The sequence below is a fragment of the Genypterus blacodes genome, unplaced genomic scaffold (genome assembly GCF_046128005.1).
Source record: "Genypterus blacodes isolate CSIRO-AG114 ecotype Tasmania unplaced genomic scaffold, CSIRO-AGI_Gbla_v1 ptg000085l_1, whole genome shotgun sequence".
Taxonomy (NCBI): domain Eukaryota; kingdom Metazoa; phylum Chordata; class Actinopteri; order Ophidiiformes; family Ophidiidae; genus Genypterus; species Genypterus blacodes.
Window position 1 is genome coordinate 1,002,263 of NW_027466890.1, and position 16,842 is coordinate 1,019,104.

Consider the following 16,842-nt stretch of genomic DNA (forward strand, 5'->3'; position numbering starts at 1 on the left):
ACAGCTCCGTATCATCAATGTTCTCAGTTGGCATTAGCAGTGTGGCTGGGAGGGAAAGGCTGCTAAATGTGCATGCATAATGGATGAACAACCCATCGCTAATATCAAAATGGAGCAACGCCTCTGTCACGGCTCATGAGATACAGCTACAAGGGTGAATCGCTTTTTATCAGTAAAAAAAACCACAGAGAATAAGCGACGACACGGCTAAGACAGCAACAGTGATGGCTGGAAACTGTGACGCACCTGAGGTCCGACCACACCCGGGGGTCCAGGGGGGCCAGTCTTGCCTTGAAAGCCCTAGGGATTACAGAACAGGGGGAACTGGTATGAGACTGGCTCAGCAGAATACAGATGACGAAGGTGAGTTATCAGCGTTTACTCACAGTCTCTCCTCTCTGTCCAGGGTGGCCGGGCAGTCCATCTTTCCCTGCAGGTCCCTGAATAATACGGACAGACTCATGAATACAAATGTATAGAATGATGAAGCAAAAAGCACGGTGATGTCCCACAGAGACATGTGTGGTGTGTGTGTATGAGGTGGGACTTACAGGTGGGCCCTTTGGTCCTGGGAAACCTGTTGGTCCCTGAGGCCCTGGCAGGCCCTGAAGCAAATCAAAACAAAGATAAGTCTCTGATGCAAAGTTATGAGTTACAGGAGGAAAATACTTGCAGATAGGTTGCTGATGGCACATACCCTCTCACCGGGAGGTCCTGGTGGGCCATCGTTTCCTGAGTTACCCTGAAACACAAAAAGAAGAGTCAGAGTTAGTCAAATCAAAAAAAATACTGTAAGTGTATCACAACAAATGCCACAATTTTACAGTAACACACCTTTGGTCCAGCTTTTCCTGTTGGTCCTCTTGGTCCTCTCTCACCACGGGGCCCCTGGAGAACAGAAATTACATATTTCATAAATTAGATTATTGGAGGCTCCTGAGAGATTATCTGTGACTCTAAAAATGCTTTATTGCGCAATCCCAGGGACACGTCCAAGGTTTTCACATTCAGAAAAGACCCTTTGGGAGCCAAGTTGGCCATCTGTGTGTGTGTGCTGAGTAAGACTAACCGTTGGTCCTCTCTGTCCTCTTGGTCCAGGTTTTCCCGCTGTTCCCTGTGGACACAGGGAGAGAACCAAGCATTAAAGCAGTGACATTCAGAAGCTGCATCCAAGCTCAAATAGCACAAATATAAGCCAGGTACTCACATTATATATGCTCATATTCCTTCATTAATCTCGCAGGCATTTATCTCTAAATTAACATCAACATTTATCCAGCTACATTAAATTCATTACAGCCTCTGAATAGAACATTTTATTGAACAACAGCGCTCAATCTACTGATTCCACAGCAATGCGTGCACTTGGAGTTGCTGCATGCATCTTTAATGAGGGAAAACAATTATATCTTTGTGTGGCTTTTAGCCTCAAACAACTGCCGTGAAACTATGTTAATGGTGCTATTATCCCATTCTGTCTGTGAGCTTGGACTCATAAACTTTACAAATGTGTTGTGAAGATGAAAAGCTTTATGTGCCTTGCTCCACTCGTGGTGACAAACCATTACTCTTGAAGGCAAGCTAATGGTCCATCCCTTAAGAAAAAAACTAAATGAAACATTGCTCAACTACCGCAAAGTGATAAACAGCCTTTTTGGTGGGTTGCACTGCTCTTTGAAAATGAGTTGTGTGAATGTAATGGAGAAGGAATGCGACTGTGATTTTATCCTTGCTAAATCTTTATTTTAGGACTATGCCACTTCCTTTATGGTGGATAAATCTGCATTGATAAACCTTGCAAGGATTAGAAGACAGCTGACATACCCGAGTTCCTTTCTCTCCATTGGCGCCGGCAAAGCCTGGGAAGCCCTGAGATCCCTGTGAAGAAGAGAGTGATTGTGTCAGTCATGTGAGAGAGAAACCTTGCGTCCTTGATTAACTTTGCATTTTTGATCAGGATCCTTCAGGCAGGTCTGACTGTCACACATGCAATCTTTCCATTCCGTTCTCTTCTCAAAGGATTTAAAAAAATGTGTCAGTAAACTAATCCAACAATTGAAAAAGCGATATGATCTTTGTGCAATTACCTTTGGTCCTTGTCTTCCTGGATATCCAGGCAACCCAGGAACACCAAGTTTACCCTGAAAAAAAGAAAGCCCATAATTACAGTATGACCGATACTGACCAATACATATTCAGTGTATATTACTGCAAATATGCATTCAATTCAAAGGAAAGTGCTCGGGAATAGGCAGCATGTGCACTGTGGTTACTGTAGTCAGACTGTCTGAGCCCTTGTTAGGCCTTTATTGGAAGCAGTTTGGCAATGCATTGGCTAAAATCCTCTTTCCTCTCCAGCTGTCATCAATTTAACTTTAAAAATTGTTAAAATAGAATCTTAATTGTTTGGTTCAGGAAAACAAATGATTTCATTCGGTAATAAATTCTCAGCAGTGATGAAGATGTCCAAGCTGATTAAACAGCAGCGTAATATTTGGGCACTGCTGTACTTCGGCATATATGCACTCACAGGAGCCAAACTGACAAATGAAACGGATGAAGTGTTCAGTTTACCTTCTCACCGGTGGAACCAAGGGGACCAGAGTCTCCTGGGAGACCTGAACGACCTTTGGGCCCCTCGGGACCATCTTCTCCTCTCGGTCCTGCGGGTCCAAGCTCGCCCTACGAAGCAAATAGAGGAGAACTTGGTTAGTCTCAACATCGGAACACATTCGATCTTGTATCAGTTTTCCATGGGAGCTCACCCACTATGTCATCTACTGTACATCTCACAGGCACTTGGGTCCAAATATTATATATTCCTTTTAAAGCATTGTCCACTTGACGAAACTAGTTAATAGATTTTTTTCTGGCTTAATGAAACACACCTCTTTAAACAAATACATAGTTGCTTAAGGATTCGATCACCTCATTCTTGTTAGTATGTCCTGTTACTGCTTTCTCTTATTAAACGTGGTCCGCTCTAGCAGCCGGCACGGTAAATAACAGAGCACAAACTGGCTCTGACAACCCGGCTACTGCTGTTGAAACCCAGCGGTGTGTAAAAGGTATTTAGTTAAAGGCTGCTTCAGCCATGGGAGCGCCAACACACACACACATGCACTTCAGGATGTCATCAAACAAACTGTACTGGACCCGCAATCGCAAGCTCATCAAAGAGACACACACACACCGAGGGCAGGCAAGTTTCTTAAGTATGCCTTTAAGATTTGAGTTTTTTCAGCTTCTAGTGCGTGCTGTGTCTCCTTCACAGAGGAGGGCCTCCTCAAAATCTTTGCTTTTATCTGGATGTGCTACATCTCCAGGGACCGGAGCCCCCGGATCTCTCTTGGGGCTTGAGGGGGGTTTAAAGTGGCCTTGATTCTTGATTCCTGCTTCCACTCTGCACTCATCTTGACGTAGGCAGCACCAGTCAGGGATCGGTAGAGATAGTGATGTTTGAGGAATGTCTCTTACTGTAAAAGGTGTTTTATTACCTAAGACTTGACAGTATAAATCCCTGACGTGGTAAAGAGTGGGAAGCTATTCCAGGGGGCACCTGTCAAACCCTGAAAGGAAGGAAGTGGAAGCTGCCTGCATTCAATCCAATGGTTTTTTCTGTTGAGATGAAGGTCAATGAAGTTCGTCCTCTAATTGTTTTGAGTAATTTTAAAATCAATGGTCACCAAAACAACAACAATGTAAGAGTTGTCCAGTAATAATTATGCAGTGGACACATACCAAAGAGTAAAACACAATCAAGTCTCACCCTGTCTCCTTTGATACCCATGTCGCCCTTGAATCCGGGGAAGCCATCTTCACCCTGACAGGAAGAGAAGGATGTTATGAAAGAACTGAATCATACATATTTTGACAACAACTTAGGGTATTCGAACATCACACACGAAGGCAGGCGCACACGCACACACGCGCGCACGCACGCACGCACGCACGCACGCACGCACGCACGCACGCACGCACGCACGCACGCACACACACACACACACACACAGTGATTTCTGCACTGATTCTCAACGTTGCCTGTTGCCAAAGAAACCCTGTATCACTTCTTATCTAGCACAACGAAACGGGCAAGAAATATGAGTTTCGCAGCATATCATCAAGATTATCACGGCAACATTAGCATGGCTGCCACCTTCATCGCTGTCATCATCATCTGCCTGTTCACTTTCTTTGGATCCATAGTCGGGATCCTAAAAGCTCAAAATCTCTTCCTCAGGCAAATGTCTTCAACTTCTTACCTTTTCGCCCTTGCCTCCTTTCATCCCCCTCACACCGTCAGCTCCCTGAAAAGCAGCAAATGGAAATCGGTTATCAACAGACAGACGACCACAATCAAACGTGCTGATGGCCGTTTTTACACAACAAAACAAAAGGCAGAGTTGGGGAAATTCTCCGCCTCAAACTTCAGAGCTGCGTCTTTTGTCCAGTGTTCTTCCCAGAGACAGTCCCCCCTTCCCATTACAGGACATCGTTAGGAGAAGGTCCAACCCGTTTTGTGATCTCTCCTTTCTGGGGACACGTTAATGACTTTGACCAGTCATTCCCTCTGTGCGAGCTTTACTTGATGGGTTCTCTTCTAGTCTCGCTTTTGTCGGCTACTAATGACACCAAATCAAGAGACGGGCCGTGCTCGTTCAGCAACCGGGTCATGACTAGCCTCAGGATCAGTGTGTGAGCTAAGATATGACTGAAAATTTTATCACGCGGACATAAATGGCTATCCTTTAAATCTGATCACGTAATCCAAAGGCCGATGAACCCTCCCAGGCAATTCCTTAAAGGGATTGTAATTTCTGAAATAGTACTTTTAAAGGAATACTGTTCTGCTGCCACGGCTAAATATTACCACCATAATATTTGTTAATTGAATTCGGCGGCTGAAGATATTAAAGCTGAATTTCCTGTGTGATTGAGAATAAACTCACCTTGACGCCTCTAGGCCCTGGATAACCGATCGGTCCTTGAGGGCCGGCGGGACCCTGAAACGATAAACGTTCGCAGAGGACAAGTGTGATGCACAAACATGATGGTGCAAAATTATTTCATGAACCATGAGAGGAAGACGAAACTAACCATTGACAAGCTTACAAAATGACACAAAGCGATGGAGGAAATGAAACGTTACCAAGTGTCCTTTCTCTCCGTGAGGCCCCTCCTTTCCTGGGTGACCCTGTGAATTATAAACAGAAGTATTAATTGCATCTCGTTTCAGGATAATTACCACCATAAATACTATACCGCTCCCCATTACTGAGGGATTAAGTTGTAAAACATTTGCAGGCTGTGTCAAACTGGGCCATTTGTATAAGAGCCCTCTATGTCGGATCTCATTTGAGATTTCTCCTTAAAGCACAGTATTATAGCGGCACTACAAGCTATTACCAGGCCTCTTAAAGCCAAAACTGTCTGGCAGTTTCACAGTATGTATGAGCACATGTGACCTACCCACACATATCTTACGGTGCACACACACACATCCAATGCGCACTTTGATGTCCGGTGAAAAAAAACGGGTAGGAGGAAATTGATTGCATTCCCTGGAGACAAAACGGCTGTGCGACGCCTCTGATAGGTGAGGTGAGAGAGGATAGAGGAGAAAATAGGATGCAAGGGAGCAGAGAAATGAGGGGCAGGGGAGAACCCAGGCTGATAGAAGACGCGAGAAATGGACGGACAAAACAAGGGGAAGTGTGTTTCTTTCCCCTTTCTCATCAAATTCCCAACTTTGTGCAGCGTCTATGTGCCTCTTAGGGCCCTAAAGCCAATCATGTTTGTCTCTGTCTCACTCAAGCACCACCTGGTGCCTTCAGAGTCGTCTGCCCTTAGCCCAGATGTCGCCTCTGTGAGGGATGGGGGGGAGAAAGTATTTTTTCTTGTACATGTGCCTGTGTGTATGATATAGTATGAAAACCCTCAACCACGAAACTATCTCATTATGATATGAACAGCAAAGCAGGATTTTCTCTCACTTGCAAGTACAGCGATCTTATTGAGATGTGTAACAGAGAGACAGAGGCAGGGTATGTGTGTGTGTGTGTGTGTGTGTGTTATGGTGTCACACACTCACCGGTGGACCGTCAGCTCCTGGCATTCCTGGCAGACCCGGTTTTCCAAAGGGACCCTAATAAAAAGAGAAGTCAAGACATAAGACACAATTCATTAAACTTAGATAATCAGAGTCATAACAGTTGATCAAAATACAAAATAATATGAAACGGTGTCCTGTCTATAATCAGTTTTAAAAGAAAACCCCAATCAATCAATACCACACATTCAGAAATGTAAAGATGAGAGATCAGGAAATAACTTTGAACAAACTAACTTGAAAAACACTCATGACTTTATGCCTCCATTCTTATCCGTCATATATTATTCTTCCACAATTTCATTCCAACAAATTCTTCAGTCGTCTAACGTTTCATCGGCAAATCCTTAAAGTTAAACACCTTTGAGTAACAACCTGAATACCCTCCACGTAATCAAATTGGATTAAAATGTATCAGGACCAAAATCTGTCTCACCTGTCGACTGCACAACCGTCGGGAATAGGGGCGTGTTTGCATAAAAGTGTGACAAGTACTTGAAAAGGAAGCGGATAGCAACCTGGCTTTTTGGCTCATGCTAATGAAAAGGGGGGTTTTTCCTGCAATTTGATGGAATTTTAGGGCTTCTGGTTATTATTATTTCTCATATTTGAGTGATTTGGTAGTTTCTCGAGTGGAGTTGCAGGAGGATATTCAGTGATCGTGCTATGGTGCTTTACCTTTTCTCCTGGTGGTCCAATGGCTCCTTGGGGCCCAGCAAGTCCCTGTGGATACACACAATAAAGGATTTACTTAAATGAATACGTGACCAATGACAGCTTTCTTCCTGCATCTTGGTGAAAATGAGAAGAACCCAAATGACGACAAAGTATATTTCTCTGACCTGAGCACCTGGGTTTCCTTGTTGTCCTGGAGGGCCTGGCTCTCCTTGAGGACCCTGAGGAGAGAATGAAGCGTTCTCTGAAAATCTCGTTAAACATACAGCAATATATCTTTATGTTTCTGTTCAACCTGGATAGAAACGTAAAGGAAGTGATTTGTTTTCCCACACACGCTAAATTAAAAGTTGTCACTGTGAACGTAGTCCAACAATGCATCACTACATAATTACCTTCTTACTTCTGAAAGGGCGTATAAGTCTGGACAAACATTGCAACACATTGTTTTGGCTCAGAGTGGAGAATTCACACACACAGGGAGGGAGAAACACACACACACACACAAACACACACACACACACACTCTCACACTCACTTTCCTAATGAAAGAAATAGCAAAGACCTAAAGTCATAACACCTTGCCTCTCGGATAACTGGCAATCAATTATGTTCTGCTAGTACAAGAGTCGGGAAGAGATGTTGATCCTCTATCTCTTCCTCAACCGAAGCGTTCCCAGCAGACACGCTGGTGTTGTCTCATTATGGCCACGCGCTCCCAGAAATAGAGCCGGGATAATAAAAGCGGCCATACTGGATTTCTCAAATGGGTCTAAACACAGGCAGACTATTCTTCATTACCTGCTAAGTGTCTTCTGATTGCAAGTTTGTGTGTGTGTGAGTGAGTCTATGTGTGTGTGTGGGTGAGGGTTGGAGAGGGTATGCTTAAGGAAAACACTTCAACAGCTGAACAGAAGGGAAATGGAAGCATCTTGTGTTTCTTCACTTTGTGTAGCGGATAAATTGTGATTGTTGATTAAGAGTTTGATCAAGTTCGGCTTCACTTACAATGTTTCCTTTGGGTCCGGAGTGCCCGTCCATGCCGGTGACACCCTATGGGAGAGAAGAACAACAATCAGGACAAAGCAATGTCTAGGAGTTTTACATCATGCAGGGACAGCAGTTGTCGACATCAAATCAAATCAAATCAGTTGAACTATAAACATTAAATAAAATAAAAGTCAGGGACAGATTTAATCCGCAGCAGATCTTTGCTTTAAACTGTGACGTTAAACCTTTATTACATATGCTTCTCTGTGTGTGCTGTGCTGTGCTGGATGCAATGAGTTTTGTCTTTCCCTGTAGGTGTTGTTTGCAGTGTATTCCGCTCCCGTCGTCTTGTGAGCGGGTAAAGAATGAATTTTGCTCTATCAACAGTAAGTTCTGTACATACAGTATTCTGACATTATGCTGGTGAAAAGGTGTGTGTGTGTGTGTGTGTGGTTGGGGGGGCGGGGGGGGGGGGGGGACTCACAGGAGGACCAGGAGGTCCCTGAGGTCCTTTTGGTCCGAGCAAACCACGGGGCCCCTAGGGAAGGAGGGAAATTAGATTTAGAATGATTTCAAAACGTGTGGCAGAATGTATGAATTATTAAATACAGTATATTGAGCAAAACAAACTTCCGACACACAGTTCTGGAAACAATCCTAGTTCTCAAATGTCCTTGAGGATATTACACACATTCACAGATTGTAATGGGAGGCTGACAACACAGATGCTTTCACACATTTGTGCCTTTTGAAATTTCAACGCATTTCCTCCCGGTTAACAGTTACCGAACAGGCGCTACTGTGCTGGCAAGGTGAATTCAAACCAATGTAGCACACCCTGGTGGACAGAATACACCATGGCACCTTTCATCAAGTGCTCACTGATCATTTTTCAGTTCCTGTCTTTCTCTCTCCGTGGGGAATATTCAACCTGGTAGAGTGGGAAGCTATTTTAACAAGCTTGATGTGAGCTGCCTGAATTTGTCACCTCCAAAGATCCTCTTGCACCAATGAAACCTGACTGACATTCAGTTTTCTGACAGTATCACGCTTCCCAATTTCCATCTATTCTAATTAAAGCAGCGCCTGTGGTCTGCAGATGACACACAAGCCCATCAAGCCACGTGGTTGTGCGCAAACACAGCGGCGTGATGACAGAGAGTCCTGAGCCCTCTCTCAGCTTCATATAGTGACTCAGAGTATGTCGAAATGGTAATGAACGCCATCACTCACTGGCTCGCCTGGAAGTCCCCTGGGTCCGATCTCTCCATCATCTCCCTGGGAAAGAGAGAGGGGACAGAACGGGTCACAATGTAATACGTAGGTAAAGTGAAGAGGAGATGGTGAGATGGAAAGTCAGAGGAGAAGGACGACGCAGGCGATCAGGTTGCATCAGTTAGAGAGGATGAGGACGGAGAAGAAAGTTAGAGGTAGATAAGAGGATGAAGGGATCAAAGATATGATGATAAAATTGAATGAAAAGAACTGAGAGAGAAAAGAGATGTTTAATAATGGCCATTTCATGTAATTTCTGCCTTCTTTCGTATCAATAATGTATACTGGATATAATGATACTATAGACTGCATACATGCAAACACAGCCACCATTCTATTTCTCATGGAAAAACGAATGGCATGAAATTATGACTTCATGTATAATTATATATATTATTTAGTTACCCTCTCTCCATCTTCTCCAGATGAACCGGGGGGTCCAGACGGTCCAGACTCACCCTATCGCAACAAACAGAAACATTGAACATCGTTGCACGTCAACAGAAGTAAAACACAAACAGGCACTATTCACAATACCGCACAGAGCCTTACCCGGTGTCCTTTTTCACCAGGAAGTCCAGCCAGACCATCAAAGCCTCGGTCACCCTGTAGATCAGAGTAAACAGCAATTTGAGCCTCCGGACAAGTGAGACGCAGATCATGTAGACTGGTCAAGTTATGAACTGACAAATTTGTGGTGTCAAACAAAGCACCTTTGGTCCAGACTGTCCCGGCATTCCACGAGCGCCATCAGAACCAGCACGACCCTGTTAAGATTGCAACAGTTACGCAACAACCTGGCCATGGAGAGACCGACTATTCAGAACAAAATGGGTGAATACATTTGTTCTTTATGTGTTGGGCTGTTGACATTGTAATATATTTCACACATACCCTTCTGCCAGGCTTTCCAGAAGGTCCAAGGGAACCCAGAGGTCCACGAGGTCCCTGAAACAAAAAGCACGAACGTTAAACATCAGACAGGCGCTTCTATATTATTCTGCCTTCGTAACGCAGTATTATAGCAAAGAGAGTTTCATATGGTCAGAAGAAATTGTAAGAATGATGCAATATTACAAAATACTTTGCATTCCATCTTAGAAGGAGTTTGCTTTTTATTAGTTAGTTTTCAGATTTTTCTTTCAGACTTTATATTGAAACCTCTTACCTGGGGTCCTGCCTCACCAGACTCTCCCTTCAGACCTGATACACCAGGAGGACCCTGAATACAGGCACACAGGCAGTCACAATTTAATAGACATGAAACAATAAATAACCATGTATTACAACAGCCACTGATCAAATAGATCTGGAGTGTGTATTTGCAATGTTGTGATTAGTGAAACTAACCAGAGGACCCGGTCTGCCAGTCAAGCCCATTGGACCGCTGGAACCGCGCATAGCCAGCTGAACATCGCAAAGGAAAAGGATAGATTAATAACTCTCAAAGGCCAAACTGAACTGTTAATCAATGATGATTAAACATGTTTAACAAATTAGAAACCCATTGCATACAGTAATGAGCAAATGAGCAAGAACAACAATTTACAATAACAGAGGATGAATAACATTGTCACACTTTTCATTCATGATATGTATTGATTTCACACGAAAAGATGGGAACAAATATACAGATTTAAGCCATTTAAGGAAAATACAACAGGACATTTTAAAAGCAAAAGGGGGGTTTTATAGGGAAGACAAAAAGGAATGAAAGCAAACAAAGGAAAAGGTTTTAAAAACACAGAGCAGTGGGAGCTCTGGCCTTGTATTTGTGGTTTGACAGTTACCCTTGCTTGCTGCATGATAGCTTGCATCTGGGCTTCCTGTGCAGATACAGCAGGTCCCTTCTGTCCAGACTCGCCTCCAGAACTCATTCTGAACTAATGAGGCAAGCACAGAAAGAAAAATAAGGAAAGACGGACACAAATAAACACATAGGAACTAAAAAGGATCGATTCCCAAGTAGAATGCGCCTTTCAGCCTGAATATGTGCAGCTATGGCCAATAATATCCTTAACAATGCGCCATCTTGAATATACGCAACAGATGTTGATGTGAATCATTAAGATGTGAGCTGCCAAGCCAGCGCCATCACAGCCAACGCTTCCAAGCTTTGTGAAATCTACTGGCATCTGGTGGAGCTAAACTGGAATTGCAAGACAGGGTGAATAACCTGGTATGTGGCGCACACACAGGCCTTTTTTCTTGGCCCAGGAGTTTTGGGTTGGGTTACATAGCACAGTCCTCAGGAGGATGACTGTCGATTGGCTTACAGATGCACAACACCATAACAGTAAAATACAGTGCAGGATTTCACCATCACAGGAAACACGGTTACCAAGAAGCAAAAATACAAACATATTCATCGGCTTCAGAGCTGAGTTAGACCTTAAACCAGAAGAAAATACCAACTATTCCAGTTCAACTACTTGATTGACTGTGCATTTCTTTCAGATATATATGGCTCTTTTTACTTTTTTGTCTGCCAAGCAAACGACTGTTTTTGATTTTCGTCGTCCTTTTTGGGGCTTTCTTTTCTCTGTCACTCTCTCACACTCAACTCACATTCCTCTGCACCCAACCATGGACAAAATGTTCTGCTATCTCCAGCTCAGGGGCAAATGAAGACATAAAATTTGTCATTTTGAGAACTTCACCATTCCTTTCACACATCACCAACTCAAAATGGATCAGACTAGCTGCCCACAGAGAAATCCAGGGCGATTTCAGAGGATGAACGTAAGTGGGCCATCTCCTCTGGTGTTTTTGCAACAATGGTGAAACAACAATGCATGTTTCACATTAGGACTAGAGCTCATGGGTCGGATTTCAAGTAATGCCTTTTGCTATTGGATACAGCAGGCCTGAGTTTCTGTCCAGACAGAGCCTGCCACATGCTGCTCCTAGACCGCTCGGTGGACCCCTGAATCCACAACAGCACATCTGTAGAACTAATCAGCGGCAACAGCAGTGGCGTCAGATATCTGCCAAATTCAGCGAAACAACACTTAAAAAGGTAGACGGCATGGGAAGTAGTTAGGATGGCAGTGAAACTGTTGCACCTGGAGCCCCCACGAAGGCGCTGCTTTGCTTCCTGTCTGAAGCTGAACAACTTCCTGGATGGACACATGATAACTTTCACTTTGGCTTCAGAATGTTGAAGAACAATGCACTGCAAGGTACAGGTCAAGGTTTATAGAGTAATCTCGGGTGATGGAGGATAGACTGGTTACCACAAGGGGATGCTAAAGCACAGATTGTTTCATTACAGTATGGAGAAGCCTATCAAATGAAGGGAAACTCCCTACATTCCACTGGAGTGTGTAAACCTCATGTCCGAGCTATTGATAACAGAAAATGATATAGTCAACTTTAAACAAGGCTATAAAAAGCATGGAAACGGTGTTGTTGCTGAACAGTTATTAAACCTGAAAACAGACAGTGTTTAATACTTTACTACTGCTTCAAAAATCTTAATTTACTTACAGGCAGCATAAGGACAGTTCCTGGTGGTCCTGGCAGACCATCAGCTCCAGGAAGACCGGGGCGACCCGTAGGACCCTTTTAATAGAAATGAAGAACACACACACACAGAGAGACACGGACACATTATTTTTTCTAGTTCTATAGATTTTAAAGGCTGCTGTCATGATTGAGGACATCTCATGATTGAGGACATCTCCACTCACACTCTCTCCAGTATCTCCAGGGCTGCCTGGTGGACCAGAAGGACCTGGGGGTCCAGGGAGACCCTATATTAAGCAAAAGATCTCATTTGACTCACAGACATACAAAACGCTTCATTTACTAAACTAATTATCTATGGTCAAACATGGAGGAAAGGAATGTATGAGGCAATGTGGGACAGCATGTTGAGCTGTAAATTCTTGCTCGGTATTTGTCTATAGTCTAAATAGTGGGTTTCTATAGGTATCAATCTCCTTTAAGTTTGTCTGAAAAAGGTCTTCTGAGATTAAAAAAAAGAACCTCTTAAAACATCTGGGCCAATACACATCTACTGCAGGGAAACGTTTTGTCTTTCTTTGCATTTAAACTCAGACAGCTAATGATTCTAACAGGAAACCACTAAACATTGCATCTCAAAGCACATAAGGGTACCTAAAGGGTGAAAACAGCCATTAACAATATTTTTTGTATTTGCTGATGAGCAATAGATACCGAGGGAGAGAAGATATAAAAGGGAGATTCAGAGGGAGAGATTGACTGAGTCAGCTTGACTTACTGCTGGCCCTTCAAGCCCAGACGGACCTTCCACCAACATTCCCTGCAACACACAAGCACAAAACCTCATCAGATGTTAGTTTAGTCACCGCAACAGCTCTCATATGCTCATTTCACACCCTATAGCTGTTTGTCATCAGCATATTCATCATCGTGTCTTCAGAGGTTTTGTGCCCCTGCATGCATACATGTCCCAACACACCTGAAAGTCAAGTTGGCATAAGAAGTTTTTTTTTTCTTAATGTACATTCCTGCGTGTCATTTCAGATTTGCTTGCAATTGATCCCCGGGGAAAGGAAGGTGTGTGTTTGCAGAGACACAAAGGCAAAGAGGTCAGGCAGCATTGTGCCAGTACCATGACGAGCTAAGAGAAATGCTGATTGGACAGAATGAGGACGTTAACTTCGCAAACCCAAACTGTGATCGTGCGTCAAACATAACACCAGTTTCAGCCTTTGTGTTCAAAACCATCTTATTGCAGAATCTTCAGTTTGGAATTATTAAATAATCTTTTATTATTTCTACTGTAAAAACAGCCATTTATCTGGGTCTGATGTGGACTCACTGACACTGGCACTGACTCGCACTGCACATGCTTTCATGTTGCTCCGTGGCTACAGAATTATCCCTTTGCTTGCTGTTGTGGTGAAATTTTTTGGTTCCTTGCCTTGTTTTGAGGAAGGAAGTCCACACAATAGCCAAACCTTATTTGAAAAGCTTTTTTCCTTCAAATCCAGAGCAACTCCAGGGTATTTCAAATGTGTTGTTTTGCAAAGAAATGACCTTGACTAATCTGTCACATTAACAGGTTATGCCAAGGCCTTTGCCTACTGTGCGTCCATTGCAAAAGTGCCTAGATTGATGTCCCTAAAACACACACAGACACTAGAGAAGTGTGTGAGTGCAAAGACATGATGAAATCTGGTGATAGTACTGGCGGTCTGTAGATTTGGAGCAGTGTCTCAGCTTGTTGCTTGCCACATTGGGTGGTAATGTCTCTGCTGCCTAAAACATGGACTGACTTAAAAGCACACTCACATACATACTGGTGAGAACCGTCTCTGGGAGAAGTGTCCTGGAGCCTTGTACACAGAGTCTTTTTAATGCATAAACACAGAGACACTCAGTCACAGAGTCATGTATACTCAATGGAGCTCTGGGACATTTGTTTGAAGTGAAACAGCTGTAGCCGTATGAGAGATTAAGCCACACTTTTCAAGAATTCTCTCCAAGAAAAAATGTCCTTCCACTGAATTGAATTAACGACTATGTCAGCTATTTTTTTTTGTTTTTGCGCATTTGCTTGAGTAATCCTCATTTTCATCGTGGCATTTGTGCAAGGTGTGGCTGCTCTCCACCTGTCTGGACCTGAGCTTGAGCTGAGATGATTTGGCAGGGATGTAAAGAGAAGACTTTAGCCCTCAGGTTCCTAATATCCCCTTCCCCATATCCATCCATCTCACTTTGTTTACCCTGGCCCACACTTTGTTTAGAGATCATTGACAATCTTTGCATGGCCATTCCCCAAATGTTTACGCTGTAGTCCTGATGACCAGCCAAGAATGAGCCCTTGCCCAAGGATACAGCAAAAAAAAGGTCTTGTAGGGCTTGAGGGGTGTGTTTGGCCAAAGGAGGTGAGGCAAGGCTGGACTGTGTTTAGATGTGGCTCATATGTACTGTATACACTCTCAGATCTAAACATCCACACATTCCCATGCACACACAGGGACACACGGCATACATCTGTTACTCAAATTTGTAGTTCAAACAATGATACTCACAGGCTCGATAACAGCAGGCTCTCCCTTCTGTCCCTTCTCCCCGCGAGCTCCATCAACCTACACATAAAACACACACAGAGATTTACAATCAGATCCATCCCCATCATCATGTAAGTCATGTCTTTGGCAGCGTGTCCCACAGTGTTTTCACCTGTCCATAATACTCATTGGTCTCAGCAGGCAGGACTTTGCCATCGTTGTCTGTATAATCCTGGTCATCGTAGTTACCATACACGTCCTGGTCTAAGTCATCATAGGAGATGTGCTCCTCCTTGAATCCATCCAGATCAGTGTATTCTCCCTCGCCTTCCACACCCAGACCCATTCCTGTTGCGATGGAGCCCCCGGTTCCGGTTCCAGCACTGGCTAATCCACCTCCAGTGGTGGAAGAGCCTCCCACGGAGACAGAACCACCTCCTACAGATGCAGAACCTCCTCCGGTAGAACCACCTCCGAGGGTGATGGTGGAACTGCTGCTGCTGCCTCCTCCACCACCGAGGTGAATGGTGCTGCTGCTACTGCTGCTGCCTCCACCGCCAAGGTGAATGGTGCTGCTGCTGCCACCACCTCCACCAAGGTTAATGGTGCTACTGCTACTGCTGCCTCCTCCACCACCACCTAGGTGAATGGTGCTGCTGCTGCTGCTTCCTCCACCACCACCGGTGGTGTAATGGTCGTCAGTACCATAGTCATATCCCTCGCCGTAGTTGTAGCTGTCATCAAAGGAACCTCCCACCTATTAAAACATGGAGGGAATTGTAAGTCAAGGACATTTGCATGAATGTGAATGTGCCGAAATATGCAAATACTCATTTACATAAACTGTGTTAAGGACATAAACACAAACAACAGATTCAGACAATGTGTTGACCCTAACACTGGGCCGACACAGTCTTGCATAGTCAATCACGTTCCCCTGACTCTCGTCACCTTTATCTCTTTCTCCCATCTGTCTCTGTCTGTCTAGTAAAATCTATAAAATTTGCCGTGAAATTTTGCAGGACGTGAGTGCATTCACCGTTCCTGTACACATACCTGTTCATCATTGTCATTAAAAAAATAAATAGATACATAAATACAAAAAATGTCCACAAAGGGAATGTTGCATGTGTCTGTTTTGGAAAAATAACTAAACCCTAAATCTATCTATCTATCTATCTATCTATCTATCTATCTATCTATCTATCTATCTATCTATCTATCTATCTATAAAGTTAGCTAAGCAAGGCTAGCATTAGTGTTAGCATTGTCATTATGCTATTTCTTGCCTGATTTAAACTCACCGCTGTTTTATTTCTGGTGATGGTTATTGAAGATCCACCTCCGCTGGTGATGACCTTGCTTTCGACCTCAGCTCCTGCGCCCATGTCAACCTTTGACTCCAGCCCCAGGTCTAGCGCACCGCCGGTGCTGCTGATGGTGATGCGAGAGCCATCAGGTGAAGGCGATGACTCATAGTATTCGTAGTTGCCATAGCTGTCGTAGGTGTCATAAGGGGCGGTCTCCTCTGCATAGGCGTCACCTCCGGCCCCGGCAGTGCCCGAGGAGCTGCTGGATGAGCTGGATGATGAGCTGGAGGTGACCACTTTGCTATCAGCGCCACCAGAACCGGTCCCAACTTCCTTCACTGTGGTCACTGCACTGTCTGCCCCTGGCACCTCGACGGCAGCGTAATGCGTTGCATTCTAAACCAAAAAGGAATCAGCAAAGTGTTTAGATAAAGCATTTTAGTTAGTATAGATCATATATTGGTACGTGTATAAGGTA

The 16,842-nt window shown here is 44.0% G+C and overlaps 1 protein-coding gene across 3 annotated transcripts in view; it reads right to left on the reverse strand.

Annotated features, from left to right (window-relative positions):
* The window catches only part of col5a1 (procollagen, type V, alpha 1), a 62,254-nt gene that overhangs the window by 15,586 nt on the left and 29,826 nt on the right, over positions 1 to 16,842 (reverse strand). For all 3 annotated transcript variants that reach the window (XM_076158648.1, XM_076158646.1, XM_076158645.1), the window contains exons 7-38: positions 16,359 to 16,760; positions 15,227 to 15,811; positions 15,076 to 15,132; positions 13,296 to 13,337; positions 12,742 to 12,804; positions 12,539 to 12,613; positions 10,840 to 10,932; positions 10,400 to 10,456; positions 10,218 to 10,271; positions 9,944 to 9,997; positions 9,763 to 9,816; positions 9,602 to 9,655; positions 9,455 to 9,508; positions 9,008 to 9,052; positions 8,259 to 8,312; positions 7,793 to 7,837; positions 6,952 to 7,005; positions 6,788 to 6,832; positions 6,092 to 6,145; positions 5,150 to 5,194; positions 4,950 to 5,003; positions 4,263 to 4,307; positions 3,770 to 3,823; positions 2,575 to 2,682; positions 2,088 to 2,141; positions 1,825 to 1,878; positions 1,070 to 1,114; positions 835 to 888; positions 698 to 742; positions 552 to 605; positions 387 to 440; positions 247 to 300 (exon numbers count right to left, since the gene is read on the reverse strand). In XM_076158648.1, the coding sequence (XP_076014763.1) occupies positions 247 to 300; positions 387 to 440; positions 552 to 605; positions 698 to 742; positions 835 to 888; positions 1,070 to 1,114; positions 1,825 to 1,878; positions 2,088 to 2,141; positions 2,575 to 2,682; positions 3,770 to 3,823; positions 4,263 to 4,307; positions 4,950 to 5,003; positions 5,150 to 5,194; positions 6,092 to 6,145; positions 6,788 to 6,832; positions 6,952 to 7,005; positions 7,793 to 7,837; positions 8,259 to 8,312; positions 9,008 to 9,052; positions 9,455 to 9,508; positions 9,602 to 9,655; positions 9,763 to 9,816; positions 9,944 to 9,997; positions 10,218 to 10,271; positions 10,400 to 10,456; positions 10,840 to 10,932; positions 12,539 to 12,613; positions 12,742 to 12,804; positions 13,296 to 13,337; positions 15,076 to 15,132; positions 15,227 to 15,811; positions 16,359 to 16,760 (2,661 nt within the window). The remainder of the gene's footprint in view (positions 1 to 246; positions 301 to 386; positions 441 to 551; positions 606 to 697; positions 743 to 834; positions 889 to 1,069; positions 1,115 to 1,824; positions 1,879 to 2,087; positions 2,142 to 2,574; positions 2,683 to 3,769; positions 3,824 to 4,262; positions 4,308 to 4,949; positions 5,004 to 5,149; positions 5,195 to 6,091; positions 6,146 to 6,787; positions 6,833 to 6,951; positions 7,006 to 7,792; positions 7,838 to 8,258; positions 8,313 to 9,007; positions 9,053 to 9,454; positions 9,509 to 9,601; positions 9,656 to 9,762; positions 9,817 to 9,943; positions 9,998 to 10,217; positions 10,272 to 10,399; positions 10,457 to 10,839; positions 10,933 to 12,538; positions 12,614 to 12,741; positions 12,805 to 13,295; positions 13,338 to 15,075; positions 15,133 to 15,226; positions 15,812 to 16,358; positions 16,761 to 16,842) is intronic.